General features: G+C 29.3%; 2 protein-coding genes across 3 annotated transcripts; both read right to left on the bottom strand.

The window, feature by feature from the left end:
- Nucleotides 1-248: 248 nt before the first annotated feature.
- Nucleotides 249-2694, bottom strand: LOC102592034 (transcription factor MYB51-like). Its single transcript, XM_006355096.1, has 3 exons — nt 2571-2694; nt 2197-2326; nt 249-993 (listed from the first exon to the last, which is right to left on the bottom strand). The coding sequence occupies exons 1-3, from the start codon at nt 2692-2694 to the stop codon at nt 249-251; spliced, it is 999 nt and encodes a 332-aa protein (XP_006355158.1).
- A 12052-nt stretch (nt 2695-14746) lies between these two features.
- On the bottom strand, nt 14747-18049 carry LOC102581449 (mitochondrial uncoupling protein 3). 2 transcript variants are annotated; one of them, XR_001474369.1, is made up of 3 exons: nt 17524-18049; nt 14994-15579; nt 14747-14889 (listed from the first exon to the last, which is right to left on the bottom strand). XR_001474369.1 is itself a non-coding variant. In XM_006355067.2 (2 exons), exons 1-2 carry the CDS (start codon nt 17896-17898, stop codon nt 15085-15087), a joined length of 870 nt encoding a protein of 289 aa, XP_006355129.2. In that variant the 5' UTR covers nt 17899-18049; the 3' UTR covers nt 14747-15084. The 2 variants fall into 2 exon arrangements, 1 of the variants encoding a protein (XP_006355129.2); XM_006355067.2 differs by having other exon boundaries at nt 14747-15579.
- Between the last annotated feature and the right edge of the window lie 363 nt (nt 18050-18412).

The raw sequence follows: 18412 nt of genomic DNA, 5'->3' as shown, positions 1-18412 counted from the left end.
ATATTATGAAAAAAATAAAATTCCAAATGTATATATAAACCTAAAATATATATCCATACTCAAATCGAAAATTAAGTAATTTGACCATCGTACTTCATAAGTCGAACCAGAGGGTGTTATTAAAACATAAAATAAGGGTACACGATTTTAATCAAATTATTTCATAAACTAAACTTCACACTGGGATATTACAAATACATTTATAAAAATTTCTATCATAGTCTTAGTAAAACTAAAAGAAGTACAATTTAATTAATACAATCAATAGGTGAATTGACCATATAATTAGGGAAATCATTCCAATTAATTAATAGCTTGTTATCTTCAAAATCTCCAGAACAGCTTCCCATAGTATTATCCACTTGTAATCCATTTGTTGAATTTTGTGTATATTCCGGAAATAGCCCTGAAAATTCCTGCATGAAACTTGGAAGTTCTGTTTGGAGATGATCATCTTCAAAACATGAGTTAATTGTTGACAAATCATGAAGATTTTGATGATCATCACCAACTTTTGTAGTAGTTGGTGCATTGTTCGCGAAAATATTAGTAGTTGATGATGGTATCGATGAATCGAGTTTCTTGTTCTTCGAATTATTACGAAGAATGGCATGACTAATGTCATTTATTGTTGGTAATTTTGTGCTAGTCATTTGCCATGCTTTTAATATGTCAAGACAAGGGAGTTGTTGATAATAAGGTAATTGTTGTGAAATAGTACTAGGGTTAATGTTGTAATTGTGACTATTGTTGTTGTTATTGAAGAAGATTTTTGATTTTTGAACAAGTCTAGCTTCTGCTTCTAGTCTTGCACTTTCCCATTCAGCCATATGACTAAGATTTGCAACATATTTTGATGAGCCTTCACCATTTGGTTTGTGTGTCATTGGATCAATTCCCATTTTGGTTAACCTCTTCTTCAGACGTGAATTCCAATAGTTCTTTATCTCGTTGTCTGTTCTGCTGGGCAAGTAAGCTGCTATTGCTGACCATCTAATATATCAATGATGACAAAGAGAGGAACAAAAACATGATTAATTTAATGTCGCAATATTCAAACATTAAAAAAAAACATTACACAAAAATGAAATTATTGTGTAATTCACTACAAAAAATTAGTGATGGGCAAAAGTATCAAAGAATAATATTGTGGCAAAAACAAAGGTAACTAACATTTTATTAGTTCTATCATCATTTGCTGTCTTTTTATATATATTTATTAAGTAATAAGTATTACTACTGTCCTCCATTAATGTGTTGTGCATTTCTTTCATGTCAAACTATGTGTCTTTTTTTTTCTCTTTGTTTACTCTAGTATTCTAAAAAATAGATCATTATTTTATACTCTTATATTAAAGAACTATTTCTTTTTAATGGTATTCAATTTTCAATTAGAGATAACTTAATAAATTATACCTTAATATATTATTTTTCGAGAGTAAAATTAAATGAGTTGTTTTACAGAGTGGTGGTTAAATCGACTATGTTGTATGAAATAGAGTACTAATCAATCAAAAACTCTCTCATTCAGAAGATGAAAGATGTAGAAATGAGGATGGTGTGGTGTGTTGACATACTAGGAGAGATAGGATTAGAAATGAAGATATTCGGGATCATAAGGTAGGAGTGACTTCGATGGAAGGTAAGATGGGGGAAGCGAGACTAAGATGGCTTGGACATGTGAGAAAGAGATCACACAGAGATACCCTAGTGCGGAGGTGTGCAGAGGTTCCATGGATGATTTCATGAGAGCTAGAGAGGAGATTAGACAGGACAAGACACAGTTGCAACCTATACCAAGGACATAATCTTATATAGAAGGTTGTGAAGGACACATATTATGGTAGAAGGCTAGTAGGTATTAGAGTGTTATCTCGCTTATCCTCACATATAGTAGTCATAGTATTTCTCCTGTAATTTCTTGATTTTCAATTTTTGTTACTATCTATTGTCTCTTGTACTTCGATTATCATTTTTCACTTTTATTATTATCATTTTTGGATCTGCTTTCATATGATTTTCTTTGAGACGAAGGTCTATTGAAAATAATTTTCCACCTCTCAAGATAAAAATAAGATTTGTGTATACTCTATCCTCTTCATATCTCACTTGCAGAACTAAACTGAATATATTACTGTTATAGCGTGAAATGAGCTAAAACAACACTTATTATAAAAGAGAGAAAATAGTACATACCTGTTTCCAAGAAGAGCATGAAGTTGAATGATGGTTCTCTCTTCTTGTAAACTGAATTTTCCTCTCTTGATATCAGGCCTCAGATAGTTTATCCATCTTAGCCTACAACTCTTTCCACATCTCTGTAGACCTAAAAAAGAAAAAGAAAAAAAGAGATAAAATCATGCTAACATAATTAAGAAACACTTTTTGAATACTCGAAATTAAACAAGTCATAGATATTTCTATGATTTTAAATCAGTTCGTCAAGGATAAAATAAAAGAAAAACTTAAAATAGTTTAATTGTACATCTCTAAATATAGAAAGGTAGCTATCATTTTATATCAGAATAAAAAAGTGTATCGCATAAATTGTAACAGAGAGTTTCAATTACCAGCTTTAGCAGGCAAAGCCCTCCAGCTACCACAACCATGTTTGTCAATGAAAGACAATAGTTTTTGGTCTTCTTCTGGAGTCCATGGCCCTTTTTTCAATCCCTCTTTATCAAACCTTCCCATTTTGTATATATAGCTCTAAATTAAAGCTAATATTAGCAAAATTTCAAGAAAAGTTATTAGTTGTGCCTATCTTTTTTGGGGAAATAAGAGATGGTATATATGTGGAAAGGCCTAGTTGGGAGGAATACATATATATAGGCAACAAATGAAGAAATTAATAAGTTTGTATGATAAGAGAGTTAGCTAGCTTTAATGTAAAATAAATGTTAAAGGGGGACAAATACCCAATTGCTAATATGATGTCTAGCTTGGAGAAATAAAATTCAACTTCCTAATCATCTAGTTGGCAAACCATAGATGAAAGACTCTGAGGTGTAAAATGAACGGGTTGAGTTGAAATTAAACGAGTTAAAATAAAGGGAATTTTACACAAACTTCATAGTATTATTAAGAGATAATTACCTCATATTCCTATGTTTTCCAAATTATAAAAATTAACGTCCTGATACATCCCGTCTCGGTTTCGAATACATCTCTCAACATTCCAATACATCGCGTCTCGGTTTCGGATGCATCATCCAACGTCCCGATACATTGCGTAAAGTGATGTATCTGATCGATACATTGCGTAAAGTGATGTACCGAGCATAGAAGAGAGTAGAAATTTTTGTAATTTTTTCAAATGGTAGGGAATTTTAGAGAATATGGTAAAATACATTGTGTATTTAGGTAATTTTTTCTAAAATAAACTGAGTTAATAAATGAACGAATTATTGATCCGTTCAAAAGTTATATAAGCACAAATGAACTAAAATATGGATCATAACCCAACCCACCCACCCCTTACTAAATTTTAGTTATTTTATATAATTTTTTTAGTACCTGATAACTTTTTTTTAAATTATAGTTATATATAACATAATTTTAAAAAAAAAGTCTTTTATTGTGTCAATTTTGACTACGTATCGAATTTTTTATGGACTAAAATGGATTATGCCAAGCTAATAATAAATGGATGTAGCTCAATAACATGCTCAAATATATATGGATATATGCTTTCATAGCCCAATTTTGTCAATTTTAGATGAAAATCATCACTATATATAATTTAACAAATTGATATACACACCTTTTTTTTCTTCCTTTTTATTCTAAATAATAATAATACAAACAATTGAAAGATTTGTATTTACATCATTCGAAAAACAAAAAAGAAAGATGAGATGTACATTTATACAATTTTTCGTATAATATTTTATATATCAAGAAAAAAATCCGAATAAACCCCTCGTTATGCTTCTCTAACTCTGCCCCATAAGATTTGTATTTACATCATTCAAAAACAAAATGGAAATATGAGAATTGAGAGGTACGTACATTTATACAATTTTTCGTATAATTTTTTTATATTGATACTTCTTTTTTAATAAACCCCTTACGCCTCTCTGGCTCCGCCCCACATTTTGACCAACATGTTCCCCTTTCATCAATTTGCATGTCGGACATTTGGGTGATATATTAAGGTAGAACCAAAGATAAAATGTACTATATTTATTTAAGAATCATAAATAATATTGGGACTCTTGATGATATCGTGGGGGATATCTCAACTAACCTACTTTATTTTATATTGCAAAAGTACATTTACAGTTATTACTTATTATTCAATATATGTCATGATCCTTCACAAATTAATACTACTAATTTAGGCAAAATAACAAATTTATATCCCTATAGAAATTTAAAATGCCTCACTATATATTTTGAAGCAACAAAAAAGTAGTTCTAGAAATTTAATTATTTAGACTATATAATAATTAGCTAGAAATTTAATGTTATTTGAGTACATATTTCTTCCCATTTTTTTTCTATTCAGTGTCTAGAGCCCTAATGGAGCGCTGATTAAATTTGGATTGCGCACTGCAGGGCTTATTCGGGTGTAACACTCTACAAGATTTTCTCCATACTCAGGGCTCGAACCTAAGACCTCTGGTTAAGGGTGGAGGAGTTTTATCACTGCACCACAACCCATGTTGGTACTTTTTTCTTCGTCTATGTGAGTAACCGTATAATTGATTAGATTCAATGTTATAGTGCTCTCTCCGTTTCTATTTAGTTGTTATGATAAAAAAAAAATTGCATAAAAATCTTTAAAAAATAAAATAATTAAAGTGTAATTTGATTAATGTATTCTTATTAATTCTTTAAATTTTGTTTATTTGTGCTCTCTTAAATCTAGAATAATCAATGCTAAAAATAAAATAAAAATAAAATCCTCTTAATTTTAAAAATTGTCAAGTATTTAACAATAACTATTTTTAGCGTACATGACAACTAAATGAGAACGGAGGAATAACAATCCTCTTCTTTTTACATCATTTTTTTTTACATACTTCGTACACCTTTGTCGTATATAATAAACAACAATCAGTGGCGGAGCTAGGATTTTCAATAAAGGGGTTCAAAATTTGAAAAAATAGACACACGAAGTAGCTGAAGGGGGTTCGACATCTACTATATATACCTAAAAAATTATTTTAACCATGTATAAATAATATAATTTTTCGCCGAAGAGGGTTCGGATGAACCCCTTACGTGTAAGGTGGCTCCGCCACTGACAACAATATATCTAGTAAAATCTCATTAGTGGTTTGGGAAGTATGCAGCCTTATAAGAATAGAGAGGTTGTTTTGATAAATCCTCCCCTAAAGTAAAACACATATCAAACAAGTAGGAAAACCAAACACAATAAAAGATACCAATAGCAACAACAATCAATATGAAAATAAAATAAAAAACGAAACAATAGGTAATAATAAAATCGAAGTGTAAAAGTGGGAGACTATGGAATATCTCAACTAACTTAAAAATATATAGTAAAAGTACGTACATTGAGAATTACTATTATTCAATAGTATATGAAATGTTCCCTTCACATATACTACTAATTTTGGCAAAATAACAAATCATATCCTTAAAAAAAATTAAAATGCTTCACTATATTTTACAAAAAGTAGTACTAGAAATAATTATTTAGACAATAATTACCTAGAAACTTAATATTTGAGTACTTTTTACTTCTTCCAATGTGGTAACTGTATCTTTGATTAGATTCAATGTTTCAGTAGTAGTACTCTTCTCTTTTAAGTTTAAACATCAAATTTATTTACACACAATTCATACACTTTCGTTGTATAAACGTGAAAAAAAAGTGTGAATATATATTTTCATATTATATATAATCACTATTAGAAATAACATTTTTTCTCACCGCAAATTAATGGAAAATTTGCGTTATAGATAATAGAACATGATTTTCTCACTCATTTTCTACCGAATCAACTCAATGAGAGAACGCATAGTAGGAAACAGATTCTTATTGAAATAGTAAGAAACTTTTTAATTTTTCTATATTAAGATATTACTATTTCCTCCGATCGATTCAATCAGAATATCTATAGAAATAGCTACTGAATATTTTCAGTGAAGAGTTTCGGCGAAAAAATAGTGATTTCTTACTAGTGAATTAAAATGTTTTATAAGTTTGTTTAATTTGCATGAAACCAAGTGGTCCATGTCACTACATGCATGCAATTTTAATAGTCTGTCATATGCACGACCTTATTACTAGTTCGTTCGAACTTAATAATTTTAACTTATATTTGTATCTGTGTTAAATTGCTTATTATATTTAAATAATATATCTCAAACTCAATAAATTACGCTAGAATCTAAAATGAATAGACTTCAAATTCTGAACCTCCTTTTGATAAATAAAAAGTAAATATATATGAAGAGAAGAAAGATATTATTTGGAAGGTGATAATATCTTTTAATCAATGCTTAATGATAGGAGTAGTATTTATGAGCATATGTTCATATTACAATCATTCTCCAAATTTATGAGCATGTATATATATTAGTTTCACGGTACGTGCGTTGCATGTGTGTATCATATCATACAGTATATAATGTTGTAAAATAGAATTAATATTATTATATTAAAGTTTTTTAGTAACTAATTATAACTGAAAGAATATTAAACAAGTGTTTTTAAATGATTAATACAGATTTTCATAGAGTTAATTATTTTTTGAGACAAAAATGACCAGATATCGCATTCAAAAAATTTAAATATGGAGAGAAAGTGATATTTCTTAAGTCGTATTGTTCTTTTCTTTACTCAATTTGGTAAAAAACTTAACCAACAAAACAGAAAAATAATATCAAGATAAAAAAAATAGGTTAGCAATAAACTTTTCCTCTTGAGGTTATGACTGTAAATGATGGACACCATTTAAGTACAATTATTCTCTTAGATTTTAATACTTAAAATTTAATATGTGCATGATACTAAGAACGATTGTCATAAATATTTTAATATTTCATCTCCAAACGTGATATATCTTTTACAAAATATTATTATCAATTAATATTTGAGTAAGGCTATGATATAGATGTAATTTTACAAAACACATTGTACTTACATAGTGAATGTCAATATTTTTATAAGTAGAATGTTATAGAGAAAAATATATTACTTCAATAATTAGTTCTAAAGAAAATTATCCTTTATTTTGTCGCATACATATCATATAGATGTTGTCTTATGAGAGTATCTAGTATCTTATGATGTTCTATCGTGATATAAACCTTAAACTTTTTCAATTAAAAATTAAAAGATGAATAAAATTTAAAATATTATTTATAAATATTTAATTTGATTTAAGATCATTTTATGATCAATCACTATTTTCTTATCATTTTTATATAGCTATCAAAGAGTGTATCTTATGGCATAACATTTTCTTCGATCAAAATGAACAAAAAATATCAGGAAATTCATACATAAAAAATTCATACTCAACATAAATATAAAAAAGTAAAAATATGTGGATCAATTCATAGCCAATGAAGAAGGGAGGCGAAAATATATCTTCATGATATATTCACCTTAATTAGTGTTTCATTTGATTGGAATCTCTTGCCACCAACACTTTACTTTCTCTATTCATTTTTACTTACATATCTATTAAAAAATAATTATTATCATGGTTATATTATCATATTATAAGTAAAAGTGAAAATCTATTTTTGAAACAGTAGACTTAGCATCAAAACTTCTAATTCAATGGACTACGTTGATGCCCGATGTTTTAGCAAAATTAGGAAGAAACTTCTTTATTTGATGTTAAAAGAATAAGAAATGGAAATACAAAGAAGAAATATCTTACCCCAATCATGTACCTTTTTTGTATTCGTTTATTATTATTGTCTCTCCTACATCTTTATCTCTTTATTTTCTTAGAACAAATAATGAACAATATGTGTATTTAAATTCTCTCTTGAATGAAAACACAAAAGAAATTATTCAAGAAACAAAATAAGAAAAATAAATAAAAATTTCCGCGCACTATATATAGAAGATTTCTGTGTGAAGCAAAGTTCATAGATAATTGCATATTTCTTTGTTCTCTTCTTTTCTTCTTTAATAGAAAGTCAATACCTAAATTCCATGTCAAGAACTTCGGCGAAACATATCAATGGATTGGGGATGAATTATTTATGAAAATCTGAAATGATCTCAAATTGTCACAAAAAAGAGATCCCCAAGAATTTATAAGGAGTGAATGGTTGTGATTTATGACTGAAGAAACATGAAGGTAGAAATTGTTGTGACTATTCGTTGGAAATTAGTCTTTTTTAATAAATAAAAATGAGAGAAAACCCCTCTATTTATAGTCAACAAAGGGTAATATGAACAAGTATTTTTTTGTCTTATCTGAAAAGTCATGACCTTTCCGAGAAGTCACAACCCTTTGGAAAAGCCACAACTCTTTAGAAAAGTCACATCTCTTTGGAAAAGCCATATCTCATCGAAAAATCACAACCCTTTGAAAAAAGTCACAACTCATCGAAAAAGTCACAACCTAAGTTAGGGATATTATAGTAATTTAACATTCAAGTTAGGAGTTCATGCTTTTAAAGTAATATATATATATATTGTGATTTTGAAGGAGAAAAAAAGAGGAAGGATTGGTGGTTATTAAAGGGTGCCAACGCGTAAAACTTTATTACTATGTTTAATATTTGTAAATGTGTGACCATATAATAAAAAAAATGAGTACGTAAATACAGGCTTTATAATAAATTGAGTTTTGCAGATTTTGGTGAACATTATTATAATGAGGCCCCTCTATTTATTATGTATATATTTAATAACTTTAAGGCTAATGCAACCCACACGATGGGACATTAAAATTTATGATTTTGTCCTCCCCCGTCTCTTCCGCAATTAGTCATAAATTAAAATTGAATGCATTATAATTAATTATTTTTTTAACTAATATAAACCGCATTTTTCGGGGTTGATTTTTGGAAAAACCTACATGCATCCCAGGTGTATACACCAAACTAATACAATTTTCATTATTATGTGATTTAATGAAGTAAAATACATGTTAATTAATTAAGGTTAAGTAAAGTGAACTATAAATTTAAACACATGGCATGCATGTATTAGATTGGTGTATACACCCGGTGCGAATAAGTTTTACCCGTTGATTTCTCATATGATCCCTAAACTTATCTCAAAAAGTTATTTTTGTTCTTGATTCGAATTTTCTTTATGGTGAGTACTCCTTATTAGGCGAACATCAATCATATCTATCTATATATAAAAGGAGAAGAAAAAATGACACATGTCCAGTGACGGATCCAGAAATTTTATTTCATGGGTGCTCAATTATTTTTAGTTTGAGAATTGCTATATAAAGTGGGTTCTTAGTTAATACATTTGAATAAATTATTAGATATTACAAACAAATATTAGTGTTTATTGCAAAAAGCAATGGGTGCTTAAGCACCCATAATTCATAACATACATCCGCCACTGCACATGTCAACACCACAAAATTTTAGAATTTTAAATAATTAATAATCAATAATTAAATAAATATAAATATAGACACATGTCAATAATTAGAATGACACATGTCTAAACCAGAAAAAACAACATTTTTAATTCTTAAAATTAATTAAAATTAAAAGAAAAGAAAAAGAACGGAAAACTGTACATCATGGAAACATTTTCCATTCATCCAAATAGTAATACATATTTAGATTAATTAATAAATAGTTATTAGTTATCATTTAATATTCACAATTTTTATTTTTAAAAAATCAATATTAATAATTGTTTTTATTGATTTCAAATGAAAATTTAAGATAGGTGGGTTGTGCAACAAGAGAAATATGGAGAGTTGTTATAAACTGAATTATATTTTAAATAATTAGTTAAAAAATAATATATATATATATATATATATAAAAAAAAAAATCTAATACTAAGCCAAAATAAAAGAAACTACATTATTAGGTTTTAAAAAATAAAACAAAATAATTGTCAAATAAAATTGCCAAAACATGTGGATTCAGTTTTTTCCAAAACATGTGTATTCCGTTTTCAGATGTTTTAAAAATCATAAAATTATTAATAAAAAACTAACTTTAACTTCAGTTACTGCAACACGTAGCCCACTTTCCTCTCCCCACGTCAATTAATTGGCAGACTTTCAACTGTTTAAATTTTTCAATAAAACAACAAAAATTAATCAAACTTCTAAATTCAAAAATTGATTTTTCTTTTAAATAACGTGATTACAACGTACTTTGTCAATCTCAATATTAAATATATATATCCTCATCGTCTGACATTTGTGGAGAACTGATGAGAGAACAAGAGAGAAAGTAGCAAAAAATAAAGTGCAATCCAAGAGTTTTCTTATCCGACATTAAGAGAAGAAACTTATTTCATGGTACTATCAAACGAGCAGCATATATTGATGAAATCTCTTGAATTAGGTTTAAATACTATGAATTTCAGGTTATTTGCAAGACTTATGAAGATTGTGATAGAAAATTAATTCGAGCATACCGTAAAAAATGAGTGATTATACTAATAATCACTTGAATTTTGTACTTCAAAGTTCTGCGTACATCCAGACGGTCGATTGACTTTTTCACTCCTTCTGTTTGGTATTGCTATTATAGCAAAAAGATAGTTGGATTTTTTTTGAAGTTTTTGTTTTTGCTTAAAATAATGGCTACTCTTTTTCTTTGTTCTTTGAATAAGTGATAAATAATTTATGATGATTTCACAATGAATTGACTCTATTTGATGAAACTTAATATGTGATTGATTTGTTTTTCATGTTTTTTGCAGGGATAAATTCATTGGATAATTTATATTGGCATGGCACATATTATATCCCATCTTAAAATCATAAAATAAATTAAGAAAAAAATACAATCTTTCAAAGATATTCTAAAGGTGCTAAATTTATTTGTCCATCTTGCAATTTTCTCCAACCAGATATTCAAGCTATATATATTTTTTATGTTTTATTTAAAAAAATTTTAATTATTATTATTATTCTTTACATTTATCCAACATATGTAAAGGAGGAATACGAAGCTTTTATAGATGCAATAAATATGATTTTTTCCTAAATACGGAATGAATATTTGAAATATAAATAAAATTATCAAATAACTTAAGTAAGGAATGACCATGAATATACAAGAGTGTTTTTATTTGATATTATTTACTATTTGTGTAAATAAAATATTGTGTTGTGTCATATATGTTATTTTGTTTTCGTTTTTTAATGGAAAATTAGTTACTTTTTGTATTTGAATTTAAAGTGGTATAGTAATAATAATTTGGATAGTAATAAATTTGAATTGCAAATCAGTTAAGTTTCCATGAAAACTGTTTTTCAATTTGTATTTTAAATTTTAAAATGGATGAATGCAAACTCACAAAAAGATATAACTAAAATCGAATCACGTTTATTTTTACCTTTTTAATAACAATTACAAGATTAGTTTTTCTCTCCTACGATTGTTAAATTAATTAATTATTATTTTTATTTGTTATTGTAATTATTTTTAATTTTTTTAAAATTAGTGTGGTTAGTTTTAAATATATGTAAATGCAATTATCTTTTTGAATTTTGAGATAACTGGCAATGGTGAATTCCTAAATTTACATCAGGATATTTTTCATCCAAAAAAATATATCCATTTGTGTATAATTCAAAGGATAGGAAAATGCATTTTCCGTAAGCCAAGTGACAATGTAGGAATAAATCACTTGATCATTTTGATTTTCAAGGAGGGTTGAAGTAGAATTTTAAGCTAATTTTAAATTACAATATATAATAAAAAAAATATAAATGCAAATTTATTTAAATTTAAGATGAAACTGTTTTAAAATTATAATGCTAAAAACTTTTTCAACAAATGCCAATTGACAAAAAAGAAGAAATATAAAACAAGAATGAGTCAGAATTATCAAAAAAAGATAAAGACTCCAAAAATTATCAACTACCCTAAACCACCCCTAAAATTTCGCAACCACTTTCTTTAACTTCTCTATTTCCCCAAAATTTAAACGTATTCTTCAAATCCAAAATATCAGTTGTATTTATAGCCAACTGATATTTTGTAATGGTAGATTCAAACCAATAGAATCTATCTTCTTCTGAATCATTTGATTGGATGCAGAAGTATATGATATAATATAAATTTGTCAAAAAAAATTGTCTTCTCACTTTTTGTAAGTGTAACTAATTAATGATCTATTAAATTTTTTGAAAGAAAGTGCAGTAGAAATGAAACATCGTGTGTAATTTCAATAATTACAATTATAAAATGAATATTATTTCAATTTGAATTAAAAATATTTTTTGAATTATAATCAAATAAATTATTTAATGGATACTACATTCTATTTGTTTCCTTTTCGATTTCATAAATAAAAGTATCAAACAGGTTTGTTATTAAGAGATTTAATTATTTTTAAAAATAAAAATCTATCAAACTTAACTTTCAACATTAAAAAGACTAGATTATTGGTATTATAAAATAAAAAACTATTACATCATATAGCAAATTATTTAGAATTCATGTGGTAATATAGCAACAACAATATCAAATAATAACAATAATAATGATAATAATAATATAAAAAATAAATTAAAAGAATAAGATCTATTCAAATTTTAAAAAATTCCCTTTCTGTAAAAGGATCATAAATTATTTTTGTCACTATTATTGATAGAACATTAGAAGAATTATTATGTGTGCTCAAGATCTCTACATTAATAAAAGTAGAATTGTAGCAAGTATTATTTTTCTATGATTAACCAAAACTAATAATAACTAGAGATCAAACATAGTATTAAAACAATAAGTATAAGTACTAAAATCAATGAAAAACCTTATAATAGTCATAATAGTAATTTACCCATTATTTATTATATTAGAATACTAAAAAATTGGTAAGTTTCCTCGACATTTAAGCATTGTTAAAGATATAAACTATTATTTTCTTCTATGAAATATCTAAATTAATAATTTAAAGATAATATAACAAGTAATTAATTCACTATTTATATTTAATTAATTTAATGATTAATAAGAAATTTATATAAATTAATTTTATGTATTGAATTTTGTGTACATGTTTATATTGTTATTAAATTATTCTATATCCACTGTATTTTAAATTATTTTTTAATTATAATTTTACACAAATTTAAGACTTTAATTTTTTTTTGAACTTTTTGAATTCGAAAAAACATATTTAAAATGAATCAACATGTCATTTAATCTTATGATATTTAATATTTCATGTGGAAAGTAAAGATTAATAAATTGTTAACATGGAGAAGAAGTTAATATATTAATACATCATAAAAGCAATAAAGGACAAATATGTAAAAATACTTGAACTATATGTTATTTTATGGAATAAAAATAATCATAAATTGAATTTTTCTGCGCAATGCGCGGGTACGTATACTAGTGTTTATATAAAGTTGTAATTAATTGGATGATATAATTATATGTGTAGTTGGAGGATAGAATAAATGTATATTGAAAATAAAGTTAATGACACATGCAAAATTAAATAGTAGGTCAGTGTACGTAGACAGTGGGATGGTGTGTATTCAATTTATAATATAATGAGGGCAATGTACGTATACACAAGAGTATAATTGAATTGAAATGTTTAATTGACATTGACATATGGATAGATAGAGTGTAAATGATATGAGTGAAAAGGAATTATAAGAGCTATGTTAATTTTGATATTTGAGTTTAAGAATTAATAATGGTTGGTGTTTAGTGGATTAGATCGGATTTGAATGGATTGGAATGGAGTATAATGGTTCTAATTCACTATAATCTGTTTAAAGGCAGAAATTTGAAATCAGCTTTAAAAGTAAAAATAATTTACTTTAAGGGTGAGTCTGGTAGGAGAAAAATGTTTTCCAATTCATGTTTTAAAAAATAATTTTTAAATAGACTTGTTTTTTTTTTAATTTAAGAAAAATGACTTTCTTCATAAAGTAAGAAAGATATTTTTTGATCCCTTTCAACCTTACCATCCGACCCGACTCCTGACCCAACCCGAGAACCAACTCCGAGTCCAACTCAGGACCTGAGATCCGGGACCCGAAAGTGCCGAAACTCAACTCTCAATCTTGACCTGGGACCCAAGAGCCGACCCCAACCAGACTCTCGATTCCTACCTTATAGCTTGACCTCGATTCTAAAATAGAACTGGAGACCCAACTCGACCTCGACTCTGGACCCGACTCTCGACCCTAACTCAGACCCCCACTACCAAACTTGACCCGATACACGACTCTTGATCCTGAACCTAACTCTCAATCTCAACCAGACTCCGTCTTGGAACCAAAACTCCAACCCGAACTCGGAACCCAACTTTCAACCCCGACCCTAGTACCTGACTCTAACTCGGGACTCGATCTCCAACCCGAGGTTGGGTGTGGTAGAAGGGTGGGGGATAGGTGGAGGTAGGGATGGTTGGATAGTGCAAAGTGTTCATCTATATATTTTATCATAGTCAAAATATAAGAGAGTAATATTATTGACTTGCATCATAGTGTTCATATATCAGATGATAAAAGGGCTCATCTATATATTTTATCAAAGTTTTTCTTCATTGATCATAATCACAAGAAATGAAAATTCCTTTTGGATAGAAATCTCTATGACATGCACAGTTCAAAATTCGTTAGATAATGAGTTCGTCTCTTTGTCCTTTTCCACTTAAATATAGAGTTTCTTGTCTGCAACAGAATTCGGCCTGAAAAATACATTCTTTAACTAACGCCTATACTGAATAATTCCAAGTAGAACTCTGTCTCCTCAGTTTTCCTACAAAAGGGAGTAAAGAAGCATACTTGGCTTCTCAAAAACACACTAAATACAACATACATATAACTCAAGATCAATCAAAGGGAACAAAATGAAAACCGAACCTTTGCTCCACCGTGTTATACAGCACTCAGCGTGATGAATTGGTTAGAATGAAGAGAGACCAGCGATTTGTCGGAATTTCTCATATGATACTCAGAATACAAATTGCCAAGGGCCAAGTCTTGCCCATGTAGGAAAGAATCCCTTCCACAATGCTTTGAGTCCTTCAACTCTAATAGTTTTGACAAGACAATCGTAGGAGTTTTTATATTTACAATTACCTTGATTATCGGCAGCCTGATTCATCATTCTTGTCTTAATTACATCTGCTGGACAGCTCAATGTTGTTGCTGACAGGCCTGACATTATAGATGATAAAGTGTGTGCATATATATCATCATTTGCTATGTTGTTATTGATCACAAACCGCTTTGCATGATCATAGCACGCTAGTTCTCCCATGTTAACTAAAAAAGCTCTCTGGACATTTGGGACCATGCCTTTCCAAAGTCCCCTGACGCCTTCAGTCTGAATAATCTTGTTGAAAGCATCAACTGGCCCGCAATATCGAGGTTGCAGACCCTGACTTACCATTCTACTGTCTGCTTGCATCCTAACTTTGACAAGATCAGCTGGGCTCGCCACAACCTGAATCACAAGAAGACATGCAACTATAACATGTTCCACAATGAGTCCTGCTGAAGTAAGGAATTGAAAGCTTAAGCACAGCAACCTAGTAAAGACAAGTCGCAAATCATTCTTCAATTTTTTCTCTGCTTAGCAGTATCAACATTTCTTTTATCGATTTGCATTAGTTGGTCATACTTTACTTTCTTCCCAACAAGCACAAAGCTACAGGATATCAGAGATGTAAAACATAAATAATATAGCATCATGTGGAATCTTAAAAATGACTAAATTAAAGATGAGAAGAGAAAGGGTTTGTAGACGATACAATAATTGGTGGAGAGATAAAAGGAACTACTTTTCATAAACAGACTAGAGTGATAAATTCACAAACATGAATGGATACATGCTTCATAAACCCTTCCAAGTGCACCTACCAACATCTATATCTCGGTACAGTATATAAAATTTCAAAACAAAAGGAAACTATTATAAAGAATGTTTAAGACAGCCGACTTTTTACTCAGAATGAACAAATTAATCAGAAAGAAAAACTACAAAGAACTTTGTATTCTTCTAGTCCGTAAAAATAACAAATCATGACACCCAAGTTTTGTTCTGGCGATCACTGGTCCTTCATCCGCTTACTCAAAAGTTTCGGGTAGCACAAAGGAAATAAAGAATTGACAAACTAATAGAGAGATTCCTCTTCCCTTAAGAATGTATAATCAACTGCTCAACTAAATTCAGAGTGTGATGAATCCATCAAAAGAAAACACTTGTCGTCTCCTGTATTTTTAGTACAAAGGAGGATCTGACTTTAATGTGTCTTCTTTCTCTTTGAAGGGCTACTCTTCATCAAAAGAAAGCTAAAGAAGCGGAGGACACCACAAATGAGGCAATCCGCTCTATAAACAAGAAGATGACCATGGATCGTTTATAGAAACAAATTCATATCTAACATTTATATTTTCAGAATTCATATGGACTTGCCTAAGAACTGACCACAATTGAAGCAAATTCTTACAGTCGAAGAGTTCTTTTATTCTGCTTAGAGACTCGTTATCTTTGCAGGGACAATGTCATATTTAGAGATCCTTAGGCTCTAGGAAACTCCGAATTTGTCTCGGAAGAAAATTATTTAGTATTACGGGCACAAAGAATTCATATACCAACACAACTAATTTGCCAGTGAAGTACAGATGAATGGTTTGGATCCCTTTTATTTTTCTCCAACTAATCTTGTTGCAATCAACTTAAAGCCATTTTTGCATCAAGCACTAAGTCGAGGATCTATTGCACTGAACCTAACTAAGTAGGTATCCACATCCAATAGGTGCAGACGACTAGCAAAAAATCATTTGGATTCTATTTGGTGGGGCTAGACATATCTTATCTGGAAGCATTCTGATTAAGAGATCTTCTCCGGAAGTATTTTCTGATCGTCTTTTTAGTGTTTTAAGACGTAAAAAATCTTTTCCAACTGAAAAGTTCTGCAATATGAAGGAGATATCAGCTCAACTCACTCACTGATGACCACCTAACTCAAAATTTGTGACACTATTTTACTAATAGTATTGTTTAATACCAACTTTTCAGTAATTCAATTTGTTTAACTATATAAAGTTTAAACCTTGAACAATGTTTTCCTTATTAAACTAATTTTCAGCCATTTTTCCATTACATGTTCTTCCACAATTATTAACAAAGTACATACATCAAACCAAAATATTCTTCTCTATCTAGTCAAATTCCTTCATATACAATAATAAAAAAGATAAGTGTTGCGCTAGCGCATTCAATGAAATGTGTTTGAGAACCATGAGGTCTCAAGTTCAAAACTCATCTCCCATGGTATTCCGTGGAATTAGTCTAGGAAAATCAGACCGAGTTAACACGATATCTCCAATTCATTTAGCTCAATACAACAATGTAATTCCAAAAATCAATGAGATTTCAATTTACCTGAGCAATAACACCAGATATTCCACCAATAATGGCTTTGCTTGACAGAGAAAGAGTATGATCAGCAGGAACCAAAGAATTCCGCAAAAACTCATAGTTTACGATTCGAATTGGAGTGTAAAACATATGCCTTATAATCGCCGGTGACAATCCCTTGTATAGTCCTAAAATGCCGTCGTTTCGTAAGATCTCCGCCACTACTCGGACGGCTGATATCCGTCGAGATGAAACAAGAGATTCGCCGTGGAGTTGAAGCCTCGTCTTGATGAGGTCAACCGGAAACGTCGCCGTTTCCGCCGCCATTGCCGACATCGCCGTCACGGCTATCTTTGTTGTATGGGCTTTCCGGCCATCGTTAAACACTTGGGCTTTCATTGAGCTAGTGGTCCAGGCCTGAGGGGCATCAGTGTTATAGACCTTAAACACTCATCTTTGAAGCTGGCCCATTCTTCAACTCTTGGGCCGTGGCTAAGCTTGATGGACGAAGTGTAGAGTTTTTATCCCGACCTAGGATACCTACTCAGAGTGTGATTTGCATGTATTTGAGATACTAAATATATAGGAGAGTGACGAGCCACATGAGAGAGAAGCAATGGAGGTGAGCAAGATTTGCTATAAGATTTATACGAATTTATTTGGATATAGTGCATCTAAAACAAATTATACCTAATTTTGACCTCATGTATCTTGAGATACATGTATTTGGACTTATCTAATATTTGGATGCACCAAAGTCTGATAAAATTTGTAATATTACAAGCTAAGTGTATCTAAGTAATTCGCTCTTAAACTAGTGGAATTTATATAAGTTTTGTTATTTTTTTCAATTAGTTTTTTTCTAGCAATTTTTTTGATTAAGGCACATGATCTATCGATGAACCTTCGAGGA

This window comes from Solanum tuberosum, unplaced genomic scaffold, assembly GCF_000226075.1.
Source record: "Solanum tuberosum cultivar DM 1-3 516 R44 unplaced genomic scaffold, SolTub_3.0 scf00192, whole genome shotgun sequence".
Taxonomy (NCBI): Eukaryota; Viridiplantae; Streptophyta; class Magnoliopsida; order Solanales; family Solanaceae; genus Solanum; species Solanum tuberosum.
This window is presented reverse-complemented; position numbering and strand designations above follow the sequence as displayed.

Excerpts from the sequence above, each read along its gene's own strand:
- LOC102592034 (XM_006355096.1), bottom strand. The coding sequence starts at position 2,694 with ATGGGAAGGTTTGATAAAGAGGGATTGAAAAAAGGGCCATGGACTCCA. Across the intron at positions 2,327-2,570 it reads GGCTTTGCCTGCTAAAGCTG|GTCTACAGAGATGTGGAAAG; the intron begins GTAATTGAAACT and ends TTTCTTTTTTAG. Across the intron at positions 994-2,196 it reads CATGCTCTTCTTGGAAACAG|ATGGTCAGCAATAGCAGCTT; the intron begins GTATGTACTATT and ends TTGATATATTAG.
- LOC102581449 (XM_006355067.2), bottom strand. The coding sequence starts at position 17,898 with ATGAAAGCCCAAGTGTTTAACGATGGCCGGAAAGCCCATACAACAAAG. Across the intron at positions 15,580-17,523 it reads TATCTGGTGTTATTGCTCAG|GTTGTGGCGAGCCCAGCTGA; the intron begins GTAAATTGAAAT and ends CTTGTGATTCAG.